Source organism: Podarcis cretensis (assembly GCF_951804945.1).
Source record: "Podarcis cretensis genome assembly, chromosome: 17".
NCBI classification, from domain to species: Eukaryota; Metazoa; Chordata; class Lepidosauria; order Squamata; family Lacertidae; genus Podarcis; species Podarcis cretensis.
Window position 1 is genome coordinate 13,218,805 of NC_137187.1, and position 27,470 is coordinate 13,246,274.

The window sequence follows — 27,470 nt, forward strand, 5'->3', positions numbered from 1 at the left end:
CCTCTGCCCCTGCCCCGCCCCCGCGGCGCGAGCTCTCTTCCCGCCCGACGGCGGTTTGTACGGGCCAAAAAACTATGCGCGGGATCCGACTGGGACCGTTCGCGCCCCTTTTTGGCCTGAGGCGATGAAGAGAGAGGGGGCGGAGGGGCCCTTCTAAGCCCCGCCCCTCGCTCGTTTGTCTCTTCTCTCCGTCCCCCGCCCCCCCCTCACGTTCCCTCTTTAAATCCGTCGCCGGCGCATGCGTGGCGGAGTCCGCCGCGATGGAGGAGCTCCTGGGGCCGGTGGCGCTTCGCTTCTCCCGCCTGCCCATGTTCCCTTTCTTCGACCTGGCGCATTACGCGGCCTCCGTCCTGTCGCTGAAGGAGCAGCCGGGTGAGTGAGGGGGAAGGCGGGCGGGCAGCGGGGATGGCGGCGCCGGAGGAGCCCGCCCTCGCCTCTGGCCGCGCCTCCTGGGCATGTGCAGAGTGCCCTCCCTTGTGGGCGAGGGCTCGCTCAGCTCCACGCCGCTTTCCTCTTTTTTTAATTGGACGCTGCATGCCCGCACTTTTTTTTTATAAAGAAACACAAACAGCCCTGTTTTCAATTTTTTTGGGGGGGTGGAGATTGGCTTGTTGTTGGGAAAAACGAAAGTAAGCATTTTTTTTTCTTTTTTCTATATTTTCTGTTTTATATTTTAGAATGTTCATTTAAATAACCTTAAAACATCAGTGACTTCCCTTCTCCTCTTTCCATGGTTCATTTTGCATACCATAAATCCACGCCATAAATATTTTACATAAACTAAACTATTCAGTATTCCATTATTATGACCATCAAAACTTGTTACTTTTGCCTGCTGCATAGCTGCCCAGAGTAGCTGGGGAAACCCAGCCACATGAGCGAGGAATAAATAATAAAATTATTATTATTATTAGTTTATGAAATTTAAATCCATACGATTTGGTGACAGACAAATGCATGGTTCGTTGGATGGCTTTGACAGGTAGCCGGATTAGGTAAATTCATAGAGGCTATAAGTCTTATCATTGCATCCAGTTCTGGGCACCACAGTTTAGAAGGGCTGTTATGCAGAGGAAGGTGACTAAAGACATAGGAGCTGACTCCTAGGGGCAAAGGAGTCTTCAGTCCCCACATAAAATATTTGAGTTAATGGGCATTGCCATTCAAATGGTGTATGTTTGCAACACCATGTGATCAGTTATGTGGGGAGGGCTTACGTGGCTCACCCAATATTTCAATATTGCCACCCACTAGACCAAGATAATGGAGGGTCTGGAAACCAAGCCTTACGAGGAACTGTTCAGGTAGCTGGGCATGTTTAGCATGGTGAAAAAGGAGACATGATAGCCACCTCCAGATAGCTAATGGCTGTCACATGGAGGATAGCGCAGGCTTCTATTCTCCTGTTCTGGAGGGTAGGACCTGAACCAATAGATTTAAGTGACAAGGAAGAAAATTCTGACTAAATATTAGGAAGAACTTTCTGACAGTAAGAGCTGTTTGACAGTGGAATAGTCTCCATTGGAAGTTGATGGACTTTCCTTCACTTGAGGTTTTTAAGCAGAGGTTGGTTTGGCCATCTATCTTGGATGCTTTGGGGGACGCGGGTGGCGCTGTGGGTAAAACCTCAGTGCCTAGGACTTGCCGATCGTATGGTCGGCGGTTCGAATCCCCGCGGCGGGGTGAGCTCCCGTCTTCCGGTCCCAGCTCCTGCCCACCTAGCAGTTCAAAAGCACCCCTAAGTGCAAGTAGGTGAATAGGTACCACTTTATAGCGGGAAGGTAAACGGCGTTTCCCTGTGCTGCGCTGGTGCTGGCTCGCCAGAGCAGCTTCGTCACGCTGGCCACGTGACCTGGAAGTGTCTGCGGACAGCACTGGCTCCCGGCCTCTTAAGTGAGATGAGCGCACAACCCTAGAGTCGGACACGACTGGCCCGTACGGGCAGGGGTACCTTTACCTTTACCTTGGATGCTTTAGCTGAAATTCCAGCACTACAGGGGGTTGGGCTAGATGACCCTTGGTTCCCTTACAACTCTACAATTCTATGATTATGCCAGTGACTGTTACCTGTGTTTGTTGTATGGAAGTCCATACTCAAAGCTAATACACAACAATGCCTGTTTCTGAAGAGCAACTGTTGCCTTCATCTCCTGCCTGTGTGCTTCCCATAGACGTCTGGTTGGTCACTGTGAAAAAGAGGATGCTGGACCTGATAAGCCTTTGGTGTGATGCAGCAGGACTTTTGTTCTAATTGGAAGTAACAACAGTGCTTCTGATCATGTGTAGAGTTACTTTCCCCCCTTGCACCAAGGATGGGGAACCTGTGACAACTCCAGGTGTTGTTGGAAGTTGGGGCTTCCATCATCTGCAACTGTTGGTCATACCGGCTGAGGCTGGTGGGGGTTGTAGTCAAAGACCTGGAGGACACCAGCTTGAGGAATGGTACCCTGCACTTTGAGACTGTAATCAGCTCATGTATCAAGAAGAGTGGTTGCCAGAGGTTAAATTTGTGGCTAGGTTCAGACTGTCCTAAAAGCTTTTATTTATTTAGCATTAGCAGGTTCTCAGGGTGGCTTACAAAAGTTAAAAATAAAACCAATGGGAACAAGAACATTGAAATACCACAATTTAAAAGCAGCTGGCAGAATTAAAGCAAATGCCAAGCCGCGCGCACACACACACACACACACACAAACATCCAGGGTTTTTTAAAAGGCTGGCAAAAGCCTGTTGCTGAAATGACACAAATACGACTGGCTTAGTGCTTTGGCACAAAAGCAATATGCAGAGTGGATTTGCAGTGTGTATGGAGCAGATTTGACTAACATCACATATCAATGAATGGATTAAAGTGATGACTCTTATTTTGTTATGCTGTGCTTTCTTTAATGAAATTCCAGGTAGCACTTGTCAGGTGTCTGGTAATTTGTTCAGGTACTGACCAGTTCAGACCTGCTTGGCTTCAGCTAGGTTGTTGCTGCATCATGTGGCTTTAGGGTCTGAACTGGTTCAGGGCACAAGTTGTGAAACTCTGTAGTGCAAGGATGGGGAATCTGTGGCTCTCCAGGTGTTGGGCTACAACTCCCACCATTTCTGGTTGGGGCTGATGGGAACTGGAGTCCCACAAGAGCTGGAAGCCTGCAAGTTCTCCAGAGTCTCATAATGTCTGCCATGGACCATTTCAGAACATTTAAGAGGGTTTGAAATCTCTCTTCAGAAATTAAAAACTGGGTCTATACTGGGGATAGCTGAGCATGTCACACACACCCCAGTCTTCTCCTTGGCCCATAATAACCCTCACGATTATATACAATCATGGTTGTGTACTTGTATACAAAAAGATCCATTTCCACGACACTCTGTTAGTGCTGTTTTCATCTTGGGCAACTGTTCACCATGGCCTTGACTCTCAACAAGTACTGTTGAGGCACCTCAGCCTCAAACAGGTGTGTTTAGGCAGACAAAAGGAAGTACTATGTGACTTTGCTTTGGTAGTGTTGAAAATGCACCGCATTTGCCTGCATTTTGCAGGAGTGGAGCTGCTATAGGCAAATTCTGAACGGGGGAAACAGTGAAAGGGATATGCTTCTACGGTATAGGCGCACTTACGTGCGGCTTCTCTGCTCAGAATCCTTCAGCTGCTTTCTCTCATTTTGAAAAAGACAGAGCTGTGTGTGACATGAAGTTGGCCCCTTAGCAACCTTATCTTCACCACTTGGCCGGAGCACACACTGCATGCCTTCATTATGTCTCATCATTAGTGGGGTAAACCCAACTGACAAGACCATGTTCAGATTGATGATACAAAACACTAAATTTAGTTCATCATTCTACCCACAATATAGCTATAAATGGCAACTTTAAATGGCAAGCCATTGAAGCAGCATAACAGTATAGTAACAACATGCCCATGCTATAATCATTAACTTGAATTTTTGGACCCACAAATAATGTGCAGTGTTCCTTTCCTCCGAAGAAAAAAAGACTGATGTCTTGGACTCCAGGGACGTATTTGCAGCACAGTCTTACACTGGCTTTTACATGTTGCGGCTTCCTCATAGAATCCTGGGAATCAAAGCTGGAGTGTAGGGCTGGAGTGTAGGGCTGGGAATCAAAACTGGAGTGTAGCTCCAGACTTCGGAGAGACCTGGGAATGGTGCTAATGACATCCCCCCCCCAAAAAAAAAAAAAAAAAAAAACACACCACACCAGGTCATGGCCCAGTCCTGCTTGTGGTGAAAATGGCATAGTGGCTGTTGCCCCACTGCTGCTTTGGTGGCAGTGCTGCTCTCCACCGGGTGCCTGGACTTGCTGCAGTGATGAATGGTGGTGGTGCTTTTGAATGGGAGCCAAGCTCAGTTCTCATCCATGGTGAACATCTGCCATCTTAAGTTACTCCAATGCAATGCTTGGCTCATAGATATAGTTGGGCAAGGCTGGTATAAAGAAGGGACGTACCATAAGAGGAGGGATGCAGGTGGCGCTGTGGGTTAAACCACAGAGCCTAGGACTTGCTGATCAGAAGGTCAGCGGTTTGAATCCCCTCGATGGGGTGAGCTCCCATTATTTGGTCCCTGCTCCTGCCAACCTAGCAGTTCGAAAGCACGTCAAAGTGCAAGTAGATAAATAGGTACCGCTCCAGCGGGAAGATAAACGGTGTTACCGTGCGCTGCTCCGGTTCGCCAGAAGCGGCTTAGTCATGCTGGCCACATGACCCGGAAGCTGTACGCCGGCTCCCTCAGCCAATAAAGCGAGATGAGCGCCGCAACCCCAGAGTTGGCCACGACTGGACCTAACAGTCAGGGGTCCCTTTACCTTTACCTACCATAAGAGGCATAGGGGGCCAGGGAGGAACACCAAAAGCTGAAGGGGACCGGAGACTCAGGCCAGCTCGGCAGGATTTCCCAGCTGAAAGTGGCAGACCAGAGGACCAGATGCAGAAGGAGCTGGAAGCACAGGGGGTGGTGGTGCTCACTAGACCCCTTTGGAACAGGATTGCCTATGGCTTAATGATGCAGCAGCATCACAACCATGAAGTGAGCATAGGAGGAGCAGCAGGGAAAAGTTATCATTGTTTGCACCTGTATAATTTTGGACATTAAGGCATCATTCTGGAAGTCTGAGTTCCTGGTCTCTCTGGGCAGGTGAAGTCTTCACTTGTTGCAGGTTTTATCTCCAAGCAAGAACAGCAACTAATCCACTAGCCCCTGTTCCTCTGAATCTGGAGCATCTTCCTGATATATATCAAAACATCTTTCTCAATGCCTGATTTTATTTTATTTTTTGGGGGTAGTGGAAATTAGACTTATGGAATATGTGCCTGTCTTCTGACCTCACAAATCCTTGTAAATATATACTTGTGAATAGGGCATTTGGACTTAATATCTTGTGCTACAGACTTGTAATTAGGTATATCTGATAGTTCATCCAGATAATTATCTCCCTTGTCAAGCACACAATTAAGCTTAATTAACTGCAGCTTTAATGCTAGAAGGAATATTGATGGGTTCTCAGCACTAATATTCATTGTGACATGCAGTGCAGATATTAAAGCATGGCAATTTATATTTGGATATTGCTGATACACACTGTGTTTAATTTGGCTTAACAAAAGTAATTCCAAAGAATTAAGTTGCATGTGCACCTACTAACTGGATCCTCATTTTTTGATATGAATTAAAGGCAGTTTAAAAGAAAGGTCATTAGTGGCTACATCTAATTACTTGTGGATTACTGAAAGCAAATCACTTGATCATTTCTGTTTTCTCCCATTAAAATTTGCTTTTCCACATAATACCAGTTTCTTAACTTGACTGTTTTCTTGTGCTCATACTATTGTAAAGAAAGCAAGTTTTTTAAAATTGAAATAGTATTGCATTTGCAGTGGTAGAATGTTTTGTAGAGAGCTGGAGCTGGGTTGGTCCTTTTGAATGAAGCCTTGCACCTGTTCTGGTGCTATGATGGTTGCATTCAGTGTTATTACTTGGACCACTGTAAATGTATCTTCTGTTTTTCACATTCACGTAGTAGCTGATTGTTGAGGAGTCTTTATGCTTTGCACAGTATTTCATCATGCTCGATAAGTACATATTGAATAGTTACAGGTAGGTAGTCGTGTTGGTCTGTTGTAGTCAAAACAAAATAAAACAATTCTTTAATATAAAAGAAGTGTGCAAGCACACGAAAGCTCATACCAATAACAAACTTAGTTGGTCTCTAAGGTGCTACTGGAAGGATTTTTTTTATTTTACATATTGAATGTGGACCATGCTTGGAACAACCTTGCAAACAAAGTTCATAACAGCTTTTTTACTAGTTGACTGCAAAGACTCCTGTGCCGGTCATTTGTGGCCTAAAAGAAGGCAGGGGGTGGAAAACCTTTTCTGCCTTGTGGCCTGGAGTTGGTCCTTCATGCCACAAACAATCAAACAAAAGTCGTCTTATAAGGTTAGCTTAGAACCCAACAAGGAGGCCAGTTAAGGAGAAATCTTTAATGACATCAATGGGGTTGACAGTGCAATTTTAAGTATGTTTACTCAGAAGTAAGCTCTACGTTCAGTGGGATTTGCTCTCTCAAAGTGTTCTTAGGATTGTGACCAGAGATAGTTTATTCTGTATGCTTTAGCTCTGGGTGGGCAGTGGGTTTATTGGCTTGGATCCAAAGGTGAATGGTCAGGCCCTTTTGCTTTTGCAAGGCATCCCCAACCAAATTCTTCTCATTTCCTTATCCTGTCCCATAGACCCCTGTTCTCCAACTCTTGTTCTTTCAAAGAGTCACTTGATCCTTAGGGTCATCTTTAGGAAATTTGGGCGGCAGTTCGAAAGCACCTCCGGGTGCAAGTAGATAAATAGGGACCGCTTACCAGCGGGAAGGTAAACGGCGTTTCCGTGTGCGGCTCTGGCTCTGGCTCTGGCCAGAGCAGCGATGTCACGCTGGCCACGTGACCCGGAAGTGTCTCCGGACAGCGCTGGCCCCTGGCCTCTTAAGTGAGATGGGCGCACAACCCCAGAGTCTGTCAAGACTGGCCCGTACGGGCAGGGGTACCTTTACCTTTACCTTTATATCAGGAAAGACACAATGACGGGTCACACTCGTGATGCCATTTCAAATACTTTGGGCAGCATCCAACTTCATTCACTTTATTCAGTAATAAGAAACACACTGAACTAAATAAAAATCCATTTATTTCAATGGGTTTGCTCAGAGTATGGCTAACATTGGAGATCACGCTTTATATACTGTTTTCCTAAATAATGCTTAAACCCATTTTGCTATTTCTTGGGCGTGTGAAGTAAATTAATGAACTACATTGATAGGAACAGTGGTTCCCAAACTTGCACCCCACTGGATGACCTGAAAATTGCTGAGGGTGGTGGTTGGTGCTGACCTGTGATCAGATTTTTGCTCTTTCTGTAGAGATTAAAGGTGAGACGTTTGAACTACTTACACTTTGTCTTTTCTACTGTTCCAGGAGCAGTTGACGTATCATACCGCAGCCCAATTGCATGCTGGTTTAGCGCAATGCTTTACTGTTTTGGTGGCTCCATTTTATCTTCGCTGATGCTTGCAGAACCTCCAGTTGGATTTCTTGCCAACACCACAAATGTCTTACTTGCCTCGTCAGTCTGGTAAGCAGCTTTTACGATGAAGGATGTTGCCTAAAACTTAAATCTGTGCTCAAAGTCATGGAATGCAGCTGCAGAATTTTTAAGCTGCCATCTGATTCAAAGAATCTAGGTCAGTTAATTGTGTGAGTTTTAATAGATTAAATCTGCATAGTTTTGCATATGAATGAATAAATAAAAATATTCAGGGCCCAAGAGAATTGGGTGTCTGCAATTGGTGGTTTTTAAATATGCTTTTTAATACAAGCTGTTGTCTGGGCACCTCGTTGAAAAAGGTTTTTATTCAATTTAATCAATTAGTTAACACAGTGTTGCACCTGTAATTAGAAACTGTTTAAATGCTAAAAATTGGGTGTTTATATAGACATGCATAAAAAGGGCACTTGCCACAATATGTACATATAGTTATTTTGGTTCATGGTGTAGCTTGGGGAAGGTGAATAATCTGCAGGTTTTCCTATATAGTGTGCAGTTCACGGTCCTGACTGGCTGATCCCTGTGAAGTCAAGAACCGTCTTCTCTTATGTGTCCCCTCGCCCCCATACTGTTTTACATGGTTTTTATTTTTAACAAAAGAGCACTGGGTGTATGTTAGATTGACTAAAATAAAACATTGCAATAAAGAAAAAAACCTTTTAAAGGCAATAATACATCCTGTCCCAATTGTGGGATTAGACCTGTTATTTCAGAACACTGGCAGGTACATCTGTCTTTCAAGAGGAAATGGGGCTTGCCCTGCTCAGAGTAAAAGTTACTGTTTTCAGGTTCATTTTGAATGCCGTCATCGATGCCTTTCTCACAAAGGCTGCAGTCTTAGTTACTTATCTGAAACTTGGCAGGCCTCGGCTTCTAGGAAGTATAGATCAGATTGGGCTGCTTACCATGGTGTCTTGCTGCGTAAATGGAAGCCAGTCATTCAGTTTACCGCATTAAGATTTGCATTTTTGTGACTATTAGAGCCACCTTTCCTCCAGGGAGCTCAAGGTGACATATATGGTTCTCCCCCTGCCCCTTTTATCCTCGCAACAACCCTGTGAAGTAGTTTCAGCTGAGGAATTGAGCCCTGGTCTTTCAAGTCCTAGTCCAGTACTCTGAACGCTACACTTCTAGTCTTTCAGAACACTGGAGTTAGGAGAAAGACAGAAAATTGGTACGTGCAAACTAGTAATTACTGTGAGCTAGATTTGTCCTCCATGAGAATTTCCAACTAGCTGTGAGGCCCAGTAATAGGACTTAGCAGTGTTCGTAACTGGCACAGAACAGTATCTTTTTATGCGTGCATAAAGTACATGTTGTTCCTTTTCGGACTTTTTCCTAATTAGTGAAGCTCATTAACAGTTTTGAGTTGGGGTTGAATTTATGAATCTCAGCCCTTCTTTAGCTGCCGTGACATGAGCTGTGGAATGGATGCAGCTCTCTTCCACTGTCTCTTAACCCACATTTGGGTGGGGCAAATTCCACACATTTGGGTGGGGCGGGATGAATGCTTGTGGGGTCTTTATTATTTTTTTTTTTTGGGGGGGGGTGTTTTTCCTTCACTATAGTAGTTTCTCAGTTTAAGCAGTACTAACTTCATCTTATTAGAAGTTCATCGGTATGAGAATGTGCTTTGATTTAGTTCGCCATTAATCAGAATAATTGGGTCTCCTGGCCTGAAAAACAAAGCATGCATTTTCTGGCTCAGACACTAACTTTTCTTCCATAAACAGAACAGAGTATGTGTTCATGGAATGGCCTTTTGCTTCCCTCTGCAGCCTGCTACACCTTGCCCCCAAACCCCTGTCCCTATAAGTTGGGTGTCCTGTTGATGAATGAGGTAGTTGGGTGACAATGTAACCCCTCCTCAGGATTCAAGTCCATGTGTTTACCGTCATCCTATACTCGTCCTAAAATCCAAAAATCTCATTATGAGATGCCATTCTGAGCTGTATCCATTGCTTGGAAGCTATAGGGAGGTATAGCCGAAGCTGCTTTTCAATATGCAGCCTTATTAAAATTAACTGATTGATTGATAAAACACTCCAGTTATTCAGGCAAATTAAGGCCAAGGAAAAAATAACTTCATTGCCTTGTTTCTTGCTATCATACTTAAAGGATGCCACCATCCTTAATAGGATAGCTTGAATGTATATTCATGCACCGTCATCTCTACTTTAAGGTGCATCTATTAGGATAAGAATCAGTTTTCCTAAAGCGTTTAGGGAAGCTGGGTCGTCGTCCCCCAGCAAAAAAACCCCTACGTGCCTTGCTGGTGTATTTGGGATGTACAACATACTGATTTTGTGCTATATACATCATGAGGAACTCCTGTTTTTTCTTACATATAGAATGTACCCATGCAGAAAAACAGTGGGGTTTTGTGGCCCCCCAGCATTTGTTTCTGGTGCGCCATCAGGACCCCAAGCTGAGTGCTAGCCACCTCCGGTGCAAGGGATTCTATATGACCTTGGTTAATAACACTGATAATCATTATTAAAAGTAAACATGGCAAATGCACTATCAGGGTCCCGTTTTCTGCAGTTGAATCTTTTAATATATCTGAGAAGTAGGTGTTTAAACCTTTCCCCTCTCATCCTCTGAAAATGCTGCACAAGGAATTGGATTGGAGAAGGTGCAGCCCCTTGATGTGTGAAGTGGTGTGTGGATGCTTCCTTCAAAATAGAAGGAAAGTTCTGAAGATTGCTGTCAGATGCATCACAGAACAAACCAAGAATCCAAGTGACAAGTGTGAAATGCTTTGTTTTCACTCAAGCCTTGTTTACATTTACACGTTGAAGTATGAGCCCTATCGACTTCAGCAGCTGACCATTTAGGAATGTTGTTATTGCATATAAAAAATACAGCCGACTTTAGAATTGTGTAGAATGCTGCCTCCGTATTGCATAAAATCTGAAATGAAACTTTCCCCCTTCACTGGGAGAAAAAAACTCCATCAATAAGAGAGTGGCAAATTAAATTTTGTGAATATATAGTTCTGGCAAGACTTACAGCAGCGATAAGAGGACAGTCAGATAAAAAACTGATAGAAGAGTGGGATTGTGTAAAGGAGTACATGAAAAAACATTGTTCTGGCATAAACATATCGATATGCAATGAATGAAGTTTAAAGGGTAAAGACAGGGAGAAGTTGGGTATAAGAGGTATAAAGGCAAAATATTATTGATAACACAACAATTAAAATAAAAGAGAAAGAAGGAAGTCATACACAAGTGGAGGGAAGTCAAGATTTGTGTACTTTTTTTGTATTTTAGGTTGATATCTTTTTAGTTTGCTGTTTCTCTTTTTTATGTTACTTTGATGTTGTCTATTCTGTTTGCTTTTTGTTTTTTGTTATTGTAACTAGCAATAAAAAAATAAAATAAAAATAAAAGAAACTTTTTCCCTTCACTGAACAAGCCAAGCTAATAGAGATTCTGATATGGCTGTCAACTAGTGACATCTACTGGCACCTATGGGAAACATCTCTCTGCATTCTACAAGAGCCAGTCTTATTTATTATAAATGCCTGATTTGAATACTATATACTATTTCCTCCTCTGACTAGGACATAATGAGGAATCTGCTGTTCTTCCTATACAGCAGAGGCAATTATGCACACGCATTGCTATGACTTTGCATGAAAGGAATGTTCCTCTAGAGTTGTGAAGGCCCAGAAGAAAACTGGAAAAACAAAAGCTGGCTGTTCCCCTCCAATTCTTCTTCTTGTGTCCCCTCTCCCTTGGGGAAAAAAAAAAAAAAGGGATTTCACAGGTGTATGGTAATGAGCAAATATTGTGTAATACCACTTCTCTAATGAGATCAAAATCACCGCTGAGCAGTCTCCTAATTTATTATAGATCCCTGGCCAGCGACTAGTTTTACAGGCAAATTTGAGAGAGGGTGGAGAGCGGCGGCGGTTCAGACTACCCTGTGTGGTTCGCCAGACTGTGCTGTCAAACAGACCCACAGAGAAACCACTTTTCCCACTTTTCTCCTATCAGAGTTAAACACTCAGATATGTGAGCCTAGGTGCCAAATGGCTCCTTAAATGTCAAGTTGCCGTTTTTCATACAGCTTTTTGGTTCCTGAAATCCGTTCTGATTGTGCAGATAAAATATAATGGATAAAATTCTGCAGGATGTGTTACTCGTGTGTAGAAACAGGCAAGATCCAAGGATCTTCAGGCATGCACCTCCAAGTGGTGGAGACATCAGGTGCCATCCTGGCACCCAGGCATCTTCACCTGGTTGCAAATGGCCAATAAAAAAGGTAAAGGTACCCCTGCCCGTACGGGCCAGTCTTGACAGACTCTGGGGTTGTGCGCCCATCTCACTCAAGAGGCCAGGGGCCAGCGCTGTCCGGAGACACTTCCGGGTCACGTGGCCAGCGTGACATCGCTGCTCTGGCGAGCCAGAGCCGCACACGGAAACGGCGTTTACCTTCCCGCTGGAAGTGGTCCCTATTTATCTACTTGCACCCGGAGGTGCTTTCGAACTGCTAGGTTGGCAGGTGCTGGGACCGAGCAGCGGGAGCGCACCCCGCTGCAGGGATTCGAACCGCCGACCTTTCGATCGGCAAGCCCTAGGCGCTGAGGCTTTAACCCACAGCGCCACCTGTGTCCCTCAAATGGCCAATAGTCAGGTGCAAAGTGCAGAATTTCAAACAGTGGCTCCTCTTGCTTCTAGGTGGGCAGCTGGATCCACTGGTGTTTCCTAGGAGGGCAGGTCTAGCATTGCCAATTCCTCTTGAAGGCTTTTGCACTAGGGTGCTAGGGAAAGATCTGATTCATAAGCAAAGATAAATTTGACCTGTCTGAAAAAAATACCCATCTTGTACAATGTTTCCAAATGTAAGTTTATTTTTAAAAAGATTTTCACCCAATGCACCTGCTGGAGGTTAGGGAGATTCTATTGTGTTAAGACAAGTCACATGCCAAATTGAAGCCCTGCGTATTATTATTATTAAATACAGTGGTGCCCCGCAAGACGAATGCCTCGCAAGACGGAAAACCCGCTAGACGAAAGGGTTTTCCGTTTTGGAGGTGCTTCGCAAAACGAATTTCCTATGGGCTTGCTTCGCAAGACGAAAATGTCTTGCGAGTTCCTGCGTTTCCCCCCCTCCCCCCTTTTTCTAAGCCGCTAAGCCGCTAATCAGCTGATCCGCTAAGCCGCTAATCAGCTGATCCGCTAAGCTGCTAAACCGTTTATCAGCTGATCCGCTAAGCCCCTAAACCGCTAATAGCGCTAATCCGCTAATGGACTTGCTTCGCAAGACGAAAAAACCGCAAGACGAAGAGACTTGCAGAACGGATTCTTTTCATCTTGCGAGGCACCACTGTATAGATGTTAAGAAACGTGTGTGGATTCTGAGAAGGGGAAAAGCAAGGTCCATATAGTGAAGTCACAACTGTTGGCTTGCAATAATAAAGCATATCTGTGTGGATTGAAGAAGGCAGAGATGCTTGGCCCTTTGAGCTTCCATTGGCACATGAGCAGGAATCTGAGGAAGGCTTATTCCTTTGGCACGCTGATGGAGAGAGATGGGAGAAGGCTGGTGAAACCTGATGAAGAGATCTCCTCTGATCCTGACAGTAAACCAGCAGCATCTCTGTTCACTCTGTGTCAGCCGACGTGCTTGATTTTCAATCAAATTTGGCAGTGGGAGGGAGATGGTAATGAAAATGATGTCTCTTTGTTAAAGGAGCCTGTAGAGGCAGAGGCAAAAGGGGAGAGCAATAGATGATTAGGAGGAAGCGAGTAAAATGCTGCCTACCAGGCCTTTATTTATAATTGTTCAACCTTTGTGCTGGGGTGGAACTGTGAGGGAATATATATATATCTTTCAATAAGTGAATGGGAGGGAAAGATTGTTCAGAGCTAGACAAAATGCTCATGTACAGTGGTGCCTCGCAAGATGAAATTAATTCGTTCCGCGAGTTTTTTTGTCTTGCGATTTTTTTGTCTTGCGAAGCACGGACTTTGGAAAAGCTTCAAAAATACCAAAGTCTTCAAAAACCTCAAAAAAGGCTGCTATGAGTTGCTCCTCGAAGTGAATGCATGGTTTTAAGAAAAAGGAAACAAACTTGCAAGACAAAGGAAACAAACTTGCAAGACGTTTTCGTCTTGCGAAGCAAGCCCATAGGGAAATCCCTCTTGCGAAGCAACTCAAAAAACGAAAAACTCTTTTGTTTTGCGAGTTTTTCGTCTTTCGAGGCATTCATCTTGCGAGATACCACTGTAATTGCCCCTGCTCCTATAGGTATGTGGAGAGAGTTACTCATGCAATTGCAGCACTGGTGAATGCATGTTTCGGGCTCCTAGCCTATTTTCCCCAAATTTGGGAGCTTTAGGAAAATGCTGTATTTGTACATTAGAAGTGTAATATTAAGAGGATACATGTGGACTAGACACAATGGATGTGACTTTTTAAAATGCTATATACTTCTTTAAAATGCCAGATCTTGATATACCACAAAGAATGAGGTGTTGGGGTATGTTTTTTTTTACAGCAGTTGTGTGTGTTTGTTTTTAACCAAAGAGCAGGGAAGGAGCCACGTGCCCACAATTTCAGCAGCACGCTGCATGTTCACATTTAAACCATAGTTTAGTTTAACTATGGTTTAAAGTGACTGATAGCCGTAATACTACAGCGATGACTTCTTAACATCTATCTTTTTTTTTTATTAAAAAAAAGCCTTTATCAGTTTGTTTCATTTTGTCAGCATGCTTCCATTGCAAACATTGCGAAGTAGCTAAGGTTCAAACTTTTTCCCCAATTCTTTAGGTATCTTGTATTTTATTGTCCGCGTGATCTAGCCTACCGCTGTTTCTGTTTTCTACCTATACGACTGCTGCTTGCAGGGATGAAGGAAGTGACTAGAACGTGGAAAATAACTGGCGGGATTGCACATGCACATCAGCACTACAAAAATGTCTGGTTAATCATGATAGTAGTTGGCTGGGCCAGAGGTAATGTATAAAAAATAATATATATATATATATTAAAAAACATTTCAAATTTTAAGGGGGAATCTCAAGGACAGTGGTTGCTAATCTTTTGGGGGGCTATGGGCTGCACTGACGCATAGTGAACCCTCTGTAAAAAAAAAAATCAGTATTGTCAATTATTATTTTAAAGGACACTGGGGCAGCTCACAAAAATCATGGGCATTTCGGGTGACATTTTGGGGGCACAAAAATAGGTGTGCACATGGCTTGTGTGGATTAGGCACCGCTGTTCTATGAAATGGTATTGCATCCGGGGCCACTCTTAGAAGAAAAACCAATTTAAATCCATCCTGTTAATGTGTTCTTCCCCTCCCACTGCCACCCCGTTCTTGGCTGCTCCTTAAGAGCTCAATCCTGCTCATGTTTAGTTCCATCCTCCAGAGGAAAAGAACTCGTGCCTAAGGTTCAGCCTTCGTCACATGTTGCTGTTTATGTGGCCTCTGAATAAGATGTCCCCAGTTTCAGTTTTACTGGCAAATGCTGTTCTTGGATGAGAGCCACTTATAGGTGCTCTCATTTTATTATGGAATTCCACCTCTGCCAGGTATAACACTAGCAGGGGCGTTTATATTTCTACGTCAACTCCGACGGAGGTTTGCCTAAAGCTCAAATTATAAGACAGCAACCCATAGGTAGGAGATGGGGAGGTCAGCACGGTGGACGTGAGGGCAGGGGAGTGTTTTTGTGTTTTTTCGTCCTTTTTTAAAAAAGTAAACATTGGAATTGGTGGAAAGGGAATATACTACAGCAGCTCCAGTTTGGTTTAGTTACATATAACTAAATGCTAGCTTTCACACCCTCTTCTATTCACCCTCTTTTGGTGAGAACAGACAAGTGATGGGTGTTTCAAAAAAGGCACAAGAGTTGCAATCATAGTGTTTAAAAACAGAACACTGGTTTGTCCCTCCCCTGCCAGGTCCCAGTAGGCTAGCCAGATGTTTTTTGTAGACTAATAACTTTTGCAAGACTTTTATAGGCCTGGACTACTACTTCCATGAGTTTGGTGTCTTTCTTCTGGAGTAGTCACAGGGAAGAGTGGAAGTCATTCTATGAGCCCTTAATGGGTGCATAATCCCTGTGTTGCTATTGCTTTGTAAGCAAGAAGAGATTTTGTGCTTAACTTCAGCAAGATATAGGAATCTTTCTCTCTTGAAGCATTTTTTTACTAAATGGACAATCACAAATTCTAAGCTCCAGCGTACCAGGCAATGTTGGCTGCTGCTTCCATTATTATTATTATTATTATTATTATTATTATTATTATTTTTATTATTAAGCTTTGACAAAATTTAAGATCCTTGTTGAATTAATCCCCCCCCCGAAATATTAGGTGCTTGCCCCTGACAATAGGATGTTTTCAAATGAGTCTCAAATTGAGGATCCAATTTCAAAAACTGTGAAGTAGGTCATTCCATTTGTGCCTATAACTTGAGGGCCATATCCTGCTCCTTTTAGAAAGGGACGTGAGCAGCTTTGCAGTTGTCCTGACTGGAAGCAGAATTGAGTGTCGTCAGATCTTCTGGAACCAATTTTATGCATGTAATAATTTCTTGTTGAATTGCAGGAGCTGGGGGCGGCCTAATATCTAACTTTGAGCAGTTAGTGAGAGGTGTGTGGAAGCCAGAAACTAATGAACTGCTGAAGATGTCCTAGTAAGTCAATGAAAAGCACGTAACAATTGGCACAGTCCTGGGAATATTCTTTCTTTGTATTGAAAGTAGCACTGTATGAGTAGCTCTTCAGTAACATGACTCTTCTATAATAAATTAGTGCGCTTCAAACTTTCTGCCTGGAGGGAGAACTGTCCGTGCCAGTTTGCTGCTGAGGAACCCCAAAATATCTGCTACGAAACTGTCACATGTTGTAGTATTGGTTTCTAGAAAACGTATTAGTTTTGCTCTATATGAATTGGGTAAAAAGATAAAGGTAAAGGATCCCTGACAGTTAAGTCCAGTCGCGAATGACGCTGGGGTTGCGGTGCTCATCTTGCTTTACTGGCCGAGGGAACCGATATTTGTCCGCAGACAGTTTTTCCGGGTCATGTGGCCAGCATGACTAAGCCACTTTTGGCAAAACCAGGGCAGAGCACAGAAACGCTGTTTACCTTCCCGCCAGAGTGGTACCTATTTATCTACTTGGACTTTGACGTGCTTTCGAGCTGCTAGGTTGGCAGGAGCTGGGACCGAACAATGGGAGCTAACCCGGTTGTGGAGATTCAAACTACCAACCTTCCAATCAGCAAGCCGTGGGCTCAGTGGTTTAGACCACAGCGCCATCTGCATCCCTGGGTAAAGGTAAAGGTAGAGGTACCCCTGCCCGTACGGGCCAGTCTTGACAGACTCTGGGGTTGTGCGCCCATCTCACTTAAGAGGCCAGGGGCCAGCGCTGTCCGGAGACACTTCCGGGTCACGTGGCCAGCGTGACATCGCTGCTCTGGCGAGCCAGAGCCGCACACGGAAACGCCGTTTACCTTCCCACTGGTAAGCGGTCCCTATTTATCTACTTGCACCGGAGGTGCTTTCGAACTGCTAGGTTGGCAGGCGCTGGGACCGAGCAGCGGGAGCGCACCCCGCCGCAGGGATTCGAACCGCCGACCTTTCGATCGGCAAGTCCTAGGCGCTGAGGCTTTAACCCACAGCGCCACCTGCGTCCGCATCCCTGGGTAGGACTGGGCAAATACAGAGTGCTAGAGTGCTCTGTATTCTTGTGGTTTGTCACATGAGAAAGTGAGCAAAGTAGTGCACATATAACCACATAAAGATGATGAAGAGTCTATGGCTGCAAGCCACAGCTCCTCAGAAGTAAGTACTATTGACTTCATATGGAGTTCATCATAAATTACCTGTCTGCACTACTGCCCACAGGGAAGGGGAGCTGAGGAACAAGGCAGCAGAGAGCTTCATTGAAGAGCCCTATGGGGCCTCTCAAGTAAAGACGCTGGCAGCAACTTCCACTGGGGATCACCGTGGCTGTTGACTTGTCCTGCGATCTGCTGCGTTTTATGCCCCATGCCTCTTAGCATTTAAAATGAAGCTGCTAAAAGCGCTCATTCAAAGGTTGGAAGTATAGTGACGACACCCAGCTGGGTCATATGATCACAGAACTGTAGAAGGGACCATGGAAGGGACCATGAGGGTCATTTTGTCCAATCCCCTGCAATGCAGGATTTTTTTTGCCCAACCAATGACCCTAAGATTAAGAATCTCATGCTCTACTAACTGAGCTATCCCAGGCTTCTTTCCCCTTCCTCCATTCCCAGCGAGGTGATGAAACCCTTGAACAGTTGCCTGGAAGAGGTGATGGGTTGCATGTAGACTAATAAATAGAAGCTCAGCCTATTCTCTCCTCCCCACCCCTTTATGGTTTCATATCCTGCTTAGTAAACTGAGATTGACAGCTCAGCCCTGTACATGCCTACTCGGGGCATGAAGTCAATATAGCTTATTCCTAGGTGAGGAAGTATAGAATTGCAGCCTTAAACAACAGTTTCTGAATTCAGATGTACCTGGAAAACCAGGGTTGTAACAAACCATGACTGAAACTCTAAAGCTGCCATCTTGAGTGCAGGATGGGGGCAACAGCATGGGTCTAACTCTCATTCTGTGCTTTGAAAACCAAGATAGATGAAGCAAATATAGCTTCATCAGAACTGGTCCTTTCAGAACCAAACTGTAAAGAGTATAGTGCAGGGTTTCCCAAACTTAGCTGTTTTTGGACTACAATTCCCATCATCCCTAGCTAGCAGGACCAGTGGTCAGGGATAATGGGTATTGTAGTCCAAAAACAGCTGGAGATCCCAATTTGGGAAACTCTGGTCTAGTGTTAGGCAGATCAAGTGGGATATAAATAAAAAATAGTCTTTCTTTGACTTTCATTGGCAAGTGTGTTGGCAGCAGGAGTCTGGGGAATAGCTACAGTTGCAATCGAAATTATTCAGCTCCCATTGCAAATCAGGTTTATTATGAAACTTTACAGACATTCAGCTGTTTGCAACAAGGGGGGTTGAATAATAGTGAGACTGGAGAAGTGAGCATAAGTTGCAATTTCAGCTGAATTGGGGGAACTACTCGAAGCATCTGTTTGTGTTCAGCTATTTCAATTGCTTTTGTTTGATTTGCTCGTTGCAAACAGCTGAAAGTCTGTAAATTTATATTATAAACCTGATTTGCAATGGGGGGGGGGTTGAATCATTTTGATTGCAACTGTAAATCCTTTTCCTGTCCCACCTACTGATGCAAGGGATTACCGGGTGTGTGGGAATAGGGCAGGCAAACTGAACCTTAACAGCAGGGATAACCTCGTGTGATTTGTTAGGTAATTATCAGCCACTCATCTGGTTGCAAAATAAAAGTTAAAACTCTGCTCTTAAGTACTAAACTCTGCCAAGAGCTAAACCTGTTTACCACCCCAATCCTGACACTGAATTGTCTACATCACGGGTAGGGAATCTGTGACCCTTGTTGGACTTTAGTCTCCCACCAGCGTCACTCAGCATGGCTGGGATGATGGGAGTCGTAGCTGTACACCACCCGGATTTGCGCATTCCTTATCCCTAGTCATGCGCAGGAGGGAAATCTTGCCAGGGGTCCTTGCAATGTGTGCCACCAGCCCTGCCTTTTGCTGAACACATCCCCAAAGCACCCTGCCAGTCATAGTGACGGGCGCTTCACCAGTGTCTGACAAAACGTCAGCTTCAAAGCAGTAACTGAAATTAATCGGGAACGAAAAGTTCAGGTTTTGTGGGGATGCGAGAGCCTGCTCCGAAGGCGAGCCGCATTAGTATGCTGTTCAGAGCGTGCCTCTGGCGCACGGGGGAATACTGCTTGAGTTACAGCTTTCAGCTCAGGTTTGCAGAAGCTAAATTGGGAATGTTAAATCACTCCCAATTTAACTTCTGCCATGGGAAGTACAAAAAGAGCTGGAGCAGGCTGTCAGGCCCCAGCCGCTCCTCCAGAGGGGGAAACGAGCTCATGGTGGGCATTTTAAAGTCCCCTTGCCCTTCCTCTCTGACTTCCTGGCAGGGTTTCCTTTGCGGAAGTGATTATTTTGAAAAGACTGCTGCCACTGCTAGTGTGATAAAAGCAGCAGGAGTGCCAAAGCACTTAGGCATCCTGCTTCCAGCCACTATCCTAGGTAATAAAGAATGACAGGAGAGAAACACAGCAGTGCAAGCAGAGCTGTTGCCAAAAGTCGGCGTTGTCTCTTCTCCCTCTTGACCCCCCCCCCCACTTAGCTTTGTGTGTGTGTGTTTGTGGTATGAGCTGCCTTTTGTTGTTGTTGAGTGTGTGTAGGTGACCTAACTCCTTCAGCTGTGAAGAGAAATGCAATTTTTGTCAGTTTAACGTGCCGCAGATGTATTTTTTCCTCTCTTAAAGCTATATGCTGGTCAATGCAAGGCAGAGCATTGCATGTTTTTAAGAGGGGAAACTTGAAGCTCATGAAAGGAGAAATGTTTCTCAGGAGCTCCTCTTGCGACAATATCACTGAGTTGAGAACTTCAGGATTTTAAAAGGGGCTATACATAGATTGATATTTTCTAGTACTGCACAGTGCAATTTAGTTCTGGAGTATACATTGCTCCTAAGGAGAATTTAGGAACTCCTAAGGTCCCAGCTCCTGCCCACCTAGCAGTTCAAAAGCACATCAAGCGCAGTAGATAAATAGGTACTGCTTCGGTGGGAAGGTAAATGGTGTTTCAGTGCGCTGCTCTGGTTCACCAGAAGCGGCTTAGTCATACTGACCACATGACCCGGAAGCTGTTTGTGGACAAGCTCCGGCTTCCTTGGCCTTTAGAGAGAGATCAGCGCGCAACCCCAGAGTCGTCCGCGACTGGACCTAACAGTCAGGGGTACCTTTAAGGTTCCTAAGGTGGGGAACTTGTTTTTCAGCCAGAGGTGGCATTCCTTCATGCGAAACCTCCCCGGCGGACTGCCTGCAAATGCTGAGCAGGGCCAGAGGCAAATGCGGCTAGACTAGAGCAACAGATGTGCCTCTCTTGTATGTTTCGGCCACCCAAAAATCAGAGGTTTCAGCACACACCTCCCACTCCATCCAGGCGAGCAAGAGGCAGTGCCAAAGTTCAGAGACACCTTCCAGCTAGGCAAAGCACTTGAGGGCATGGAGGACAAGCAGTGCAGGGTGTGTCCTGGGAAGAAGAGGCCAGGGAGACCGTAGAAAGGACTAGATAAGATGGGTCGGGGGGATTTCTGCCCCACCCCCCGGCATGAGGTTACCCACCCCTGCTCTAAGCCACAGTTTTGGGAATTTTCGAAGTGCCTTTAACAAGGGGCCTGCTTCATAGGGTGCTGGCAGAGATCTCCCTGGTGAACCAAGGGGAAGACAAATGCATGTTAAACAATTACTGTATTTTTTGCTCCATAAAACGCAACTGACCAGAAGATGCACCTAGTTTTTAGAGGTGGAAAGCAAGGAAAAAAAAATTCTCCGCAGAGCATGTAAGCGACTCTCGCTTTTCTTGCTTTAAACCCTTCCGTCCCTCCTCCCGCTTCGCTGAGAAGCCAGCAGAGCAAGAGCGATAGCTGCGCAGTGCCTCTTCTTCTGCTGGCTTCCCAGCAAAGCGGGAGGAGGGATAAAAGGGAGCCCTTACAACGGAGCGCTGAGCAGAGCCTGTATGCATCCCAGATGTGAATGCAGGCAGGAGACTCTGCTCAGCGCTCCCTTTAAAGCTCTTTCTGGCTTTTCCCCGAGGAGGGAGAAGGGCAGCTCGTCAGTCCCTTCTCCCACCTTGTGGAAAAGACCCCACAAGCCACACACACACTCCACATGGCTCTTTAACGGGAGCACTGAGCAGAGCCTCCCACCTGCATTCGCTCCATAAGACGCACAGACATTTCCCCTTACTTTTTAGGAGGGAAAAAGTGCGCCTTATGGAGCGAAAAATATGATAGCCCCTTTTATGTTCTGCAGAGGGCAGGAGCTTTGTTCTTTTACAATCTCCAGCCATCAGCTCACTGGTTGACTTGGGCAAGCTTTTAGTAAGTAAGTTTGTCAACATGGCATGCCTGTCTGCAATGTTGCCATGCTACTTTACAGAGATGGTGTAAGGATTAGCAGGACAAATGTTTGTAAAGTGTTTTGAGCAAAGCGCTCTTAGAAAATGTCAAGTGGAAGTAGTGGTAAAGTTTTGAGAAAGACAGCTACATCGTGGTAGGAAACGGAGGAATTCTCATTTCTGTTGTATAAAATCCAGATCTATTTCTTAGCAAGACTAGCAAACAGTTCCCAATGTTGTTGCAGCGCTTTCAACCGATTATGGATTTTTTGGCTGGTTAATCATTTGCCCTTTTTCTGCTCAACAAGTCTCATTGAGCTGTGTTACATGTTAAATAAACCTGTGGGTGGAATCCAACATTGCATTATCTGCTTATAAAGACCTTTGAATTCTGGGTCTTGGGATTCTTATCAAGTGCTTCCTCCCATATGAAGCTCTCTGAGGCTTAAGAGCTGTTTTCAAGCCCTGATTTCAAATTCTTGCATGCTTTCAAGCCAGGCTTTCATAAGAAGCAGAAGCTGCCTTTCTGTTACTGCTCCAGAGGTTTGGATCACCTGCCTGCAGTCTATTCTAGAAACCAGGAAGCTTAGTCGGGTCAGAATCGAATGTACACTTCCAGAGTTAATGATAAATGCATGACGGCTGGTAAATAAGCCACCATAGCCATTAGAGGGCCATGATAAATTGTGTTCTGGGCTTTTTAGACTCTTCTACAATACTATCTGGAACCAAAGAGACACATTGGTTGCCCGATGTGAAATTATTTTTAACTTTCCTATCCCACTAAGACAACTAGGTTTTGTTGTCTTTTGGGGAGTTTGCCATTATTTTTCTGCTGCTTGGTTTTCCAGGTTTATTTTAATTGTTATGTTTGATTTTACATACATTACTTGATGAGAGGGATAGAAATCACACCAGTAATGTATATATACCACCTAAACAGGTGATTATAAAAAAGTTACTGAGTTAAAAAGTTAAAACAACAACTTAATAAAGGCAGTTTACCACACGTTCTGAAAAGGGATGGTCATCTTTAATATTTTCCTCTTGTTCTTCATTCACCAAAGCCAAAAGAGCCTTGGAAATTGAACACCCGTGCCCCTAACTTCCAGCCAGTCAATTGACGTTTCTCTTCGCCTGCCAGCCAGCTAAAGCTTCAGCTGTTTCGTTTACTGATTAGAAGTTTTGCAACCCTATTGGGAGAACCCAAATGCCTCTGGGCCGGTGATAGTGGGAGATCTTGACAAATTAATGAAAACTAACAGCAGTGTTGAGAGATTTACAAACTCTTCTTTGAGGGTGGAGAGGGGATTGAGAAATGATTCCTGACATGTTTTGTGTCTCCCCCCCCCAGCCCTGTGAAAATAAGCTTGATAGGGGCCGTACTCTTCACAATGCAGCACATCTCTTTTCTTCCAGTAGCAAAGCCCAACCTCATGCTGTATTACACCTCCTTCTTGGTAATCACAAAGGTAAGAATTTTGGGGCTTCTTGGTGCTTGTTGTTGTGCTGACATGAGTAACTTACAGGCACTCTAAATAAACTTGTGCATGTTTTTGTACTGATGGTTCCAGTAATGCATCTAATGCTTCATATATTAGATTTAATTGCTCTACAATTACATAAAATGTTGCAATGTGGAGGAATTGCAGCCGGGCACCTTGCAGTAGGAGGGAGAGGGTGGGGAGGCAGTAAATCAGGGGTGAACAAACAGGCCTGCAGTGTATGGAGGTCCTTGCACATGGTGCTTGCATTGTGGTCTGTGCGGGGTGGCCACACCCACTTTTGCCTTGGCCACACCCACTTTTGCCTTGGCCACACCCTTTGATGGTTGACCAAGAGGAAATGTGTCCCTTGGGCTGTAGAAGGATAACCACCCCCTCCTGTTTAAAACATTTTGGGGGGAAAATCAGTGGTGAAAATGATGGATGGTGGCGGTAACTAATTAGTCATACCTTGGTTGCCAAACGCTCTTGGAACTCGTACATTTCGGCTCCCAAACGATCGCAAACTGGAAGTGAGTGTTCCAGTTTTTGATTTTTGGAAGCCAAACGTCCGGCGCAGCTTCTGATTGGCTGCAGGATGCTCCTGCAGCCAATCGGAAGCTGCAGCTTGGTTTTGAACAGTTCTGGAAGTCGAACGGACTCCCAGAACGCATTCTGTTCGGGAACCAAGGTACGACTATCTGCATCTGTCCTCTAGAAAGGCCAAAAGAACAGAAGGGAGCCCTCTAGGAATGTTTGGGGGAACTTCACTTCTGAAAACCCGATGAGATACTTAATTTCAAGGACCAGTTCACATGACTACTGCTACCCTCTACCAACCCTGGCTGTGGTTTCTCATGTCGAGGACCACTGCAGCGCTCATATCCTGTCCAGGTATGCTGTTTACTAGCCAACTTAGTGGCAAGGTCTACTGAGGATTCACTCAAGCTCACGATATTTAGAAATAGGCTAGTTTTTCCTATGCCTTCAAAAGCTGCTCTTGGGGGTTACAGGACCCCCGGGTAGATTTTGGAAGCACGCAGGAGGCTGGAAGAGGGAGAAGAGAACCTGAAAGCCGCACCACGCAAGCGGGTAGGCATCCCTTAGATGCCACCCTGGGGTTGTATTAATCATCATTCTGCATTTGTTTGTTTGCTTTTAACTAATGCAAACTACCTTGAGCCTGCCAGGTAAAGCAGCAATTTTAAACTTGCAAATGGTCACATTAATTGTTCTTTGTACAGAAGATATCTACCTAGTTTTAGTTCCATAGAATTGTAGAGTTGGAAAGGGACCCCAAGAGGCATCTAGACCAACCCCCCCGCAATTCAGGAATATGCAAGTTGCCCATATGGGGATTGAACCCATGACCTTATGTCTGTGAAATCAGTAGGAACTTTGACTTCACTTCAGCCATGTCAGAATTGCATGCTAGGTGATTCTGAATGTGTGTGTGTATATATTTACTAGTGAAGATATGAATTGAATTACAGTATTAATGTCAGTTTTAAAAAGTATAACTGTGCAATTTTAAGAAGTAGTGTTTGCTTGCTTGTATGATCTAGGGAGAAATATGTATTGTGTTTGATGTTCTTCCCTTAACTTGGGTCCCGGTTTGTATCTAAAAATGGAAAAATTATTGTGGAATTAGATGAATTCTTACGTATGGGTTGTTGCTCATGGCATCGTGATGTAACATGTATAAATGGCACATCAGATAGCCCATAACCATTCCTTCTAATTGCGAGCTTGGGTGATCACATGATGGTCTGTTTGGAAGCAAAACAGGACCACCCAAAAGGAAGCGAGTGGTTTCTACCTGGGTATTCCCTAGGTATGCAGAAGTGCACACACCTGTAAATCTTGTTGGAGAGCTGATGCCACTTGCTGTGCTCCTTGTTTCAGGTAATCATGATGCTGACGGATAATGCTTTCACTCCCTTGGCCCCGTTTGAGAAGGTGCTGGTTGGCCTCCTCTTTGGTCTTCACCCGCCTTGCCCTGAAGCTTGTAACAGCGAGGCCAAAGTCCCTTACAATGGTGCCTCCTCAGACTACGACCGCACGACAGCTGGAGAGACGAGCGACAGTGTTAAGAGAAGACATGCCAAGAAAATAGAATAAAAAGCTTAGAATGTGATGCGGGGTGGCCAAACGTGGCTTCTTTGTACATGCCCATAAAAACACGCCCTGTTTTTCTTTTTCCTAATAATGTGAAAGGACAATTGTGTATAAGGAAATTCACGTAGCAAATGGCTTCCAGAAGCATAGTGCAAAGTTTCCTGTGCAAACCCCCATTTCAGTGAAGCTCGCTCAGGCTACATTGCCCACGAACTTTCTGCACTGTTGACAACTACTATTGCAACTGCCACATGGCTCTATGTAGCCTCTAAAAATGTATTTTTTTGTAAGCTAGAATTCATACTTGGACAAGATGCATCATGTTGGGTTTCTTTCTATCTAATGTGACTTGATAAAAGAAGAGATTATATTGTGATTTTACTTGTATGAAGAATTTTTATTGTGGTCTTAAAATAGTTTTTCTACTTCAGGAAACAAAATACTAACTTTTAAAAAGCTTGATGAAATATTTTCTGGCACCAGTGAAATGTGATTGTCAGAACTGACTATTTATGTTGATTGTAACTTATTCGGGAGATGATCCAGCAGACCTGAGCACCTTGAAATCTGATGAGTGAGCTTTAAGCATGAGCATTTAGGACTTGAAGGTGCTTAATTTTTTGGCTGAAATGTGTCCTGGTGTTTTCATTCTTTAATACCGGGGGTTACTCTCCCAATATTTTAATACATGATTTTAATCTAGTTGAGAAATGTGAACATATTTGTGAAAATGTAATATATTCAGTGACTGAAAGTAGCAGTAATTTCAGTGATCAAATTTAAACCAGTTTAATATTCTACCAATTTTATATATATAACAGTGCTTGAGGGCCAATTTTGTAAGTTTTCACACTTGGCTTGAGTCGCAAGCAATCTTGTAGCTTTTTTCACAAAATATCCATACAGGGTTTTCAAATCTTTGTACGTTTACTCACTGGAACCACTTAGATATTAAATTATTTGTAAGCATGAGCTTCCTTCTTCCTTGATGGGTTTATGAGACAAAGAAACTCAAGTGCTGTGGATTTTCGTTTTGGATTTTTCAAACAATTCCACTTAGTCAGAGACTCAATGTGGTAAGAACAGACCCCCCTTCGATACACACACTCTTTTATTTATTGAAACAGATACTGCATACTAGAAAGGTTTTCCCTATATAATTTGGTATATCAGCCTACCTAATGCTAGCTAGCTGTAGACACAAACTTGCACACTGAACCATGTTTCAGATGTTTGCCTGGTACCAAAACACCTGTGTGGTGTTGCCAATCACCTGGCAGGAAATAAAAATAGAACGGGGCCAACTTCCGGGAGGTCTCCATCCTTTTCCCCAATCACCTGCCCAGCCAGAATACATGGTTTATGGTCTGTATTTGCCTTCATAGGTCAGAAGCTGTATCGCCCTGTTGTAGGATTTAACCTCTACTGGATGATAGCCAACTAGGGGCAAATCCACAATATACCTTTAAAACATATTCAGCACACATTTAAAACACTTTCCCCAAAGGCTCATGGGAACTGTAGTTCCCCCCCAATAGAGCTACCATTTCCAGCAACCTTAACAAACTACGGTTCCCAGGATTCTTTGGGGGAAGCCTGTGCTTTACATGTGTATTGGATGTGCTATGAAGTTATCATGCGGATCTGCCTCAGGTCATAGAGTAGGCCTAAATAAATCAATGGACTTCAGTAACTTTAGGGAAATATTTCATGACATAAACGATTTTACAAGTAACTTTACATTTAAAAATAAATTCAGGAAGGCTTTTTTTAAAGATTTAATTTCGCTACCCTTTAAAAATGTAAAGCTAAATTTCCTTCTTAAAGTGGTTTTGTTCTGGGAGAGTGTAATTCATTGGCATTTAGAGAACGGGTACTGTTGTCTCAAGTACCCATCTACCATTATACTGAAAATCATTAGGGGGTAGGGCAGCTGAAAAGTACTTGAGACAAACACCAGCAGGCAAGTGCGCTTCCAACCTTTTTGTGCCAGTAAAATCTCTGAAATGTTTTGTATTACTGGGCAAGTCTCTCTTTGCTACTAGATCTTTGTGGTGCTGTTGACGACGACGACGACCTCACCCTAGTAATTTCACTGTAGTTCTTTTACACAAACGAATGTGAAAATGTATTTGAAATTACTGTTAAGATATTTACAGTTGTTAGCCAGAAAATGGCCTGCTTTGTATTTGGGTGCAGTGTGCATTTTAAATCCCTGCTATTAAAACCAAATGGAAAAGGAAA

At 44.2% G+C, this 27,470-nt stretch overlaps 1 protein-coding gene across 2 annotated transcripts; it reads left to right on the top strand.

The window, feature by feature from the left end:
- Positions 1–27,470, top strand: TMEM38B (transmembrane protein 38B). 2 transcript variants are annotated; one of them, XM_079959754.1, is made up of 6 exons: positions 5–372; positions 7,473–7,629; positions 14,389–14,573; positions 16,177–16,264; positions 22,979–23,096; positions 25,014–27,470. In XM_079959754.1, exons 1-6 carry the CDS (start codon positions 261–263, stop codon positions 25,227–25,229), a joined length of 876 nt encoding a protein of 291 aa, XP_079815880.1. In that variant the 5' UTR covers positions 5–260; the 3' UTR covers positions 25,230–27,470. The 2 variants fall into 2 exon arrangements, with proteins under 2 accessions (XP_079815881.1, XP_079815880.1); XM_079959755.1 differs by lacking the exon at positions 7,473–7,629 and having other exon boundaries at positions 1–372.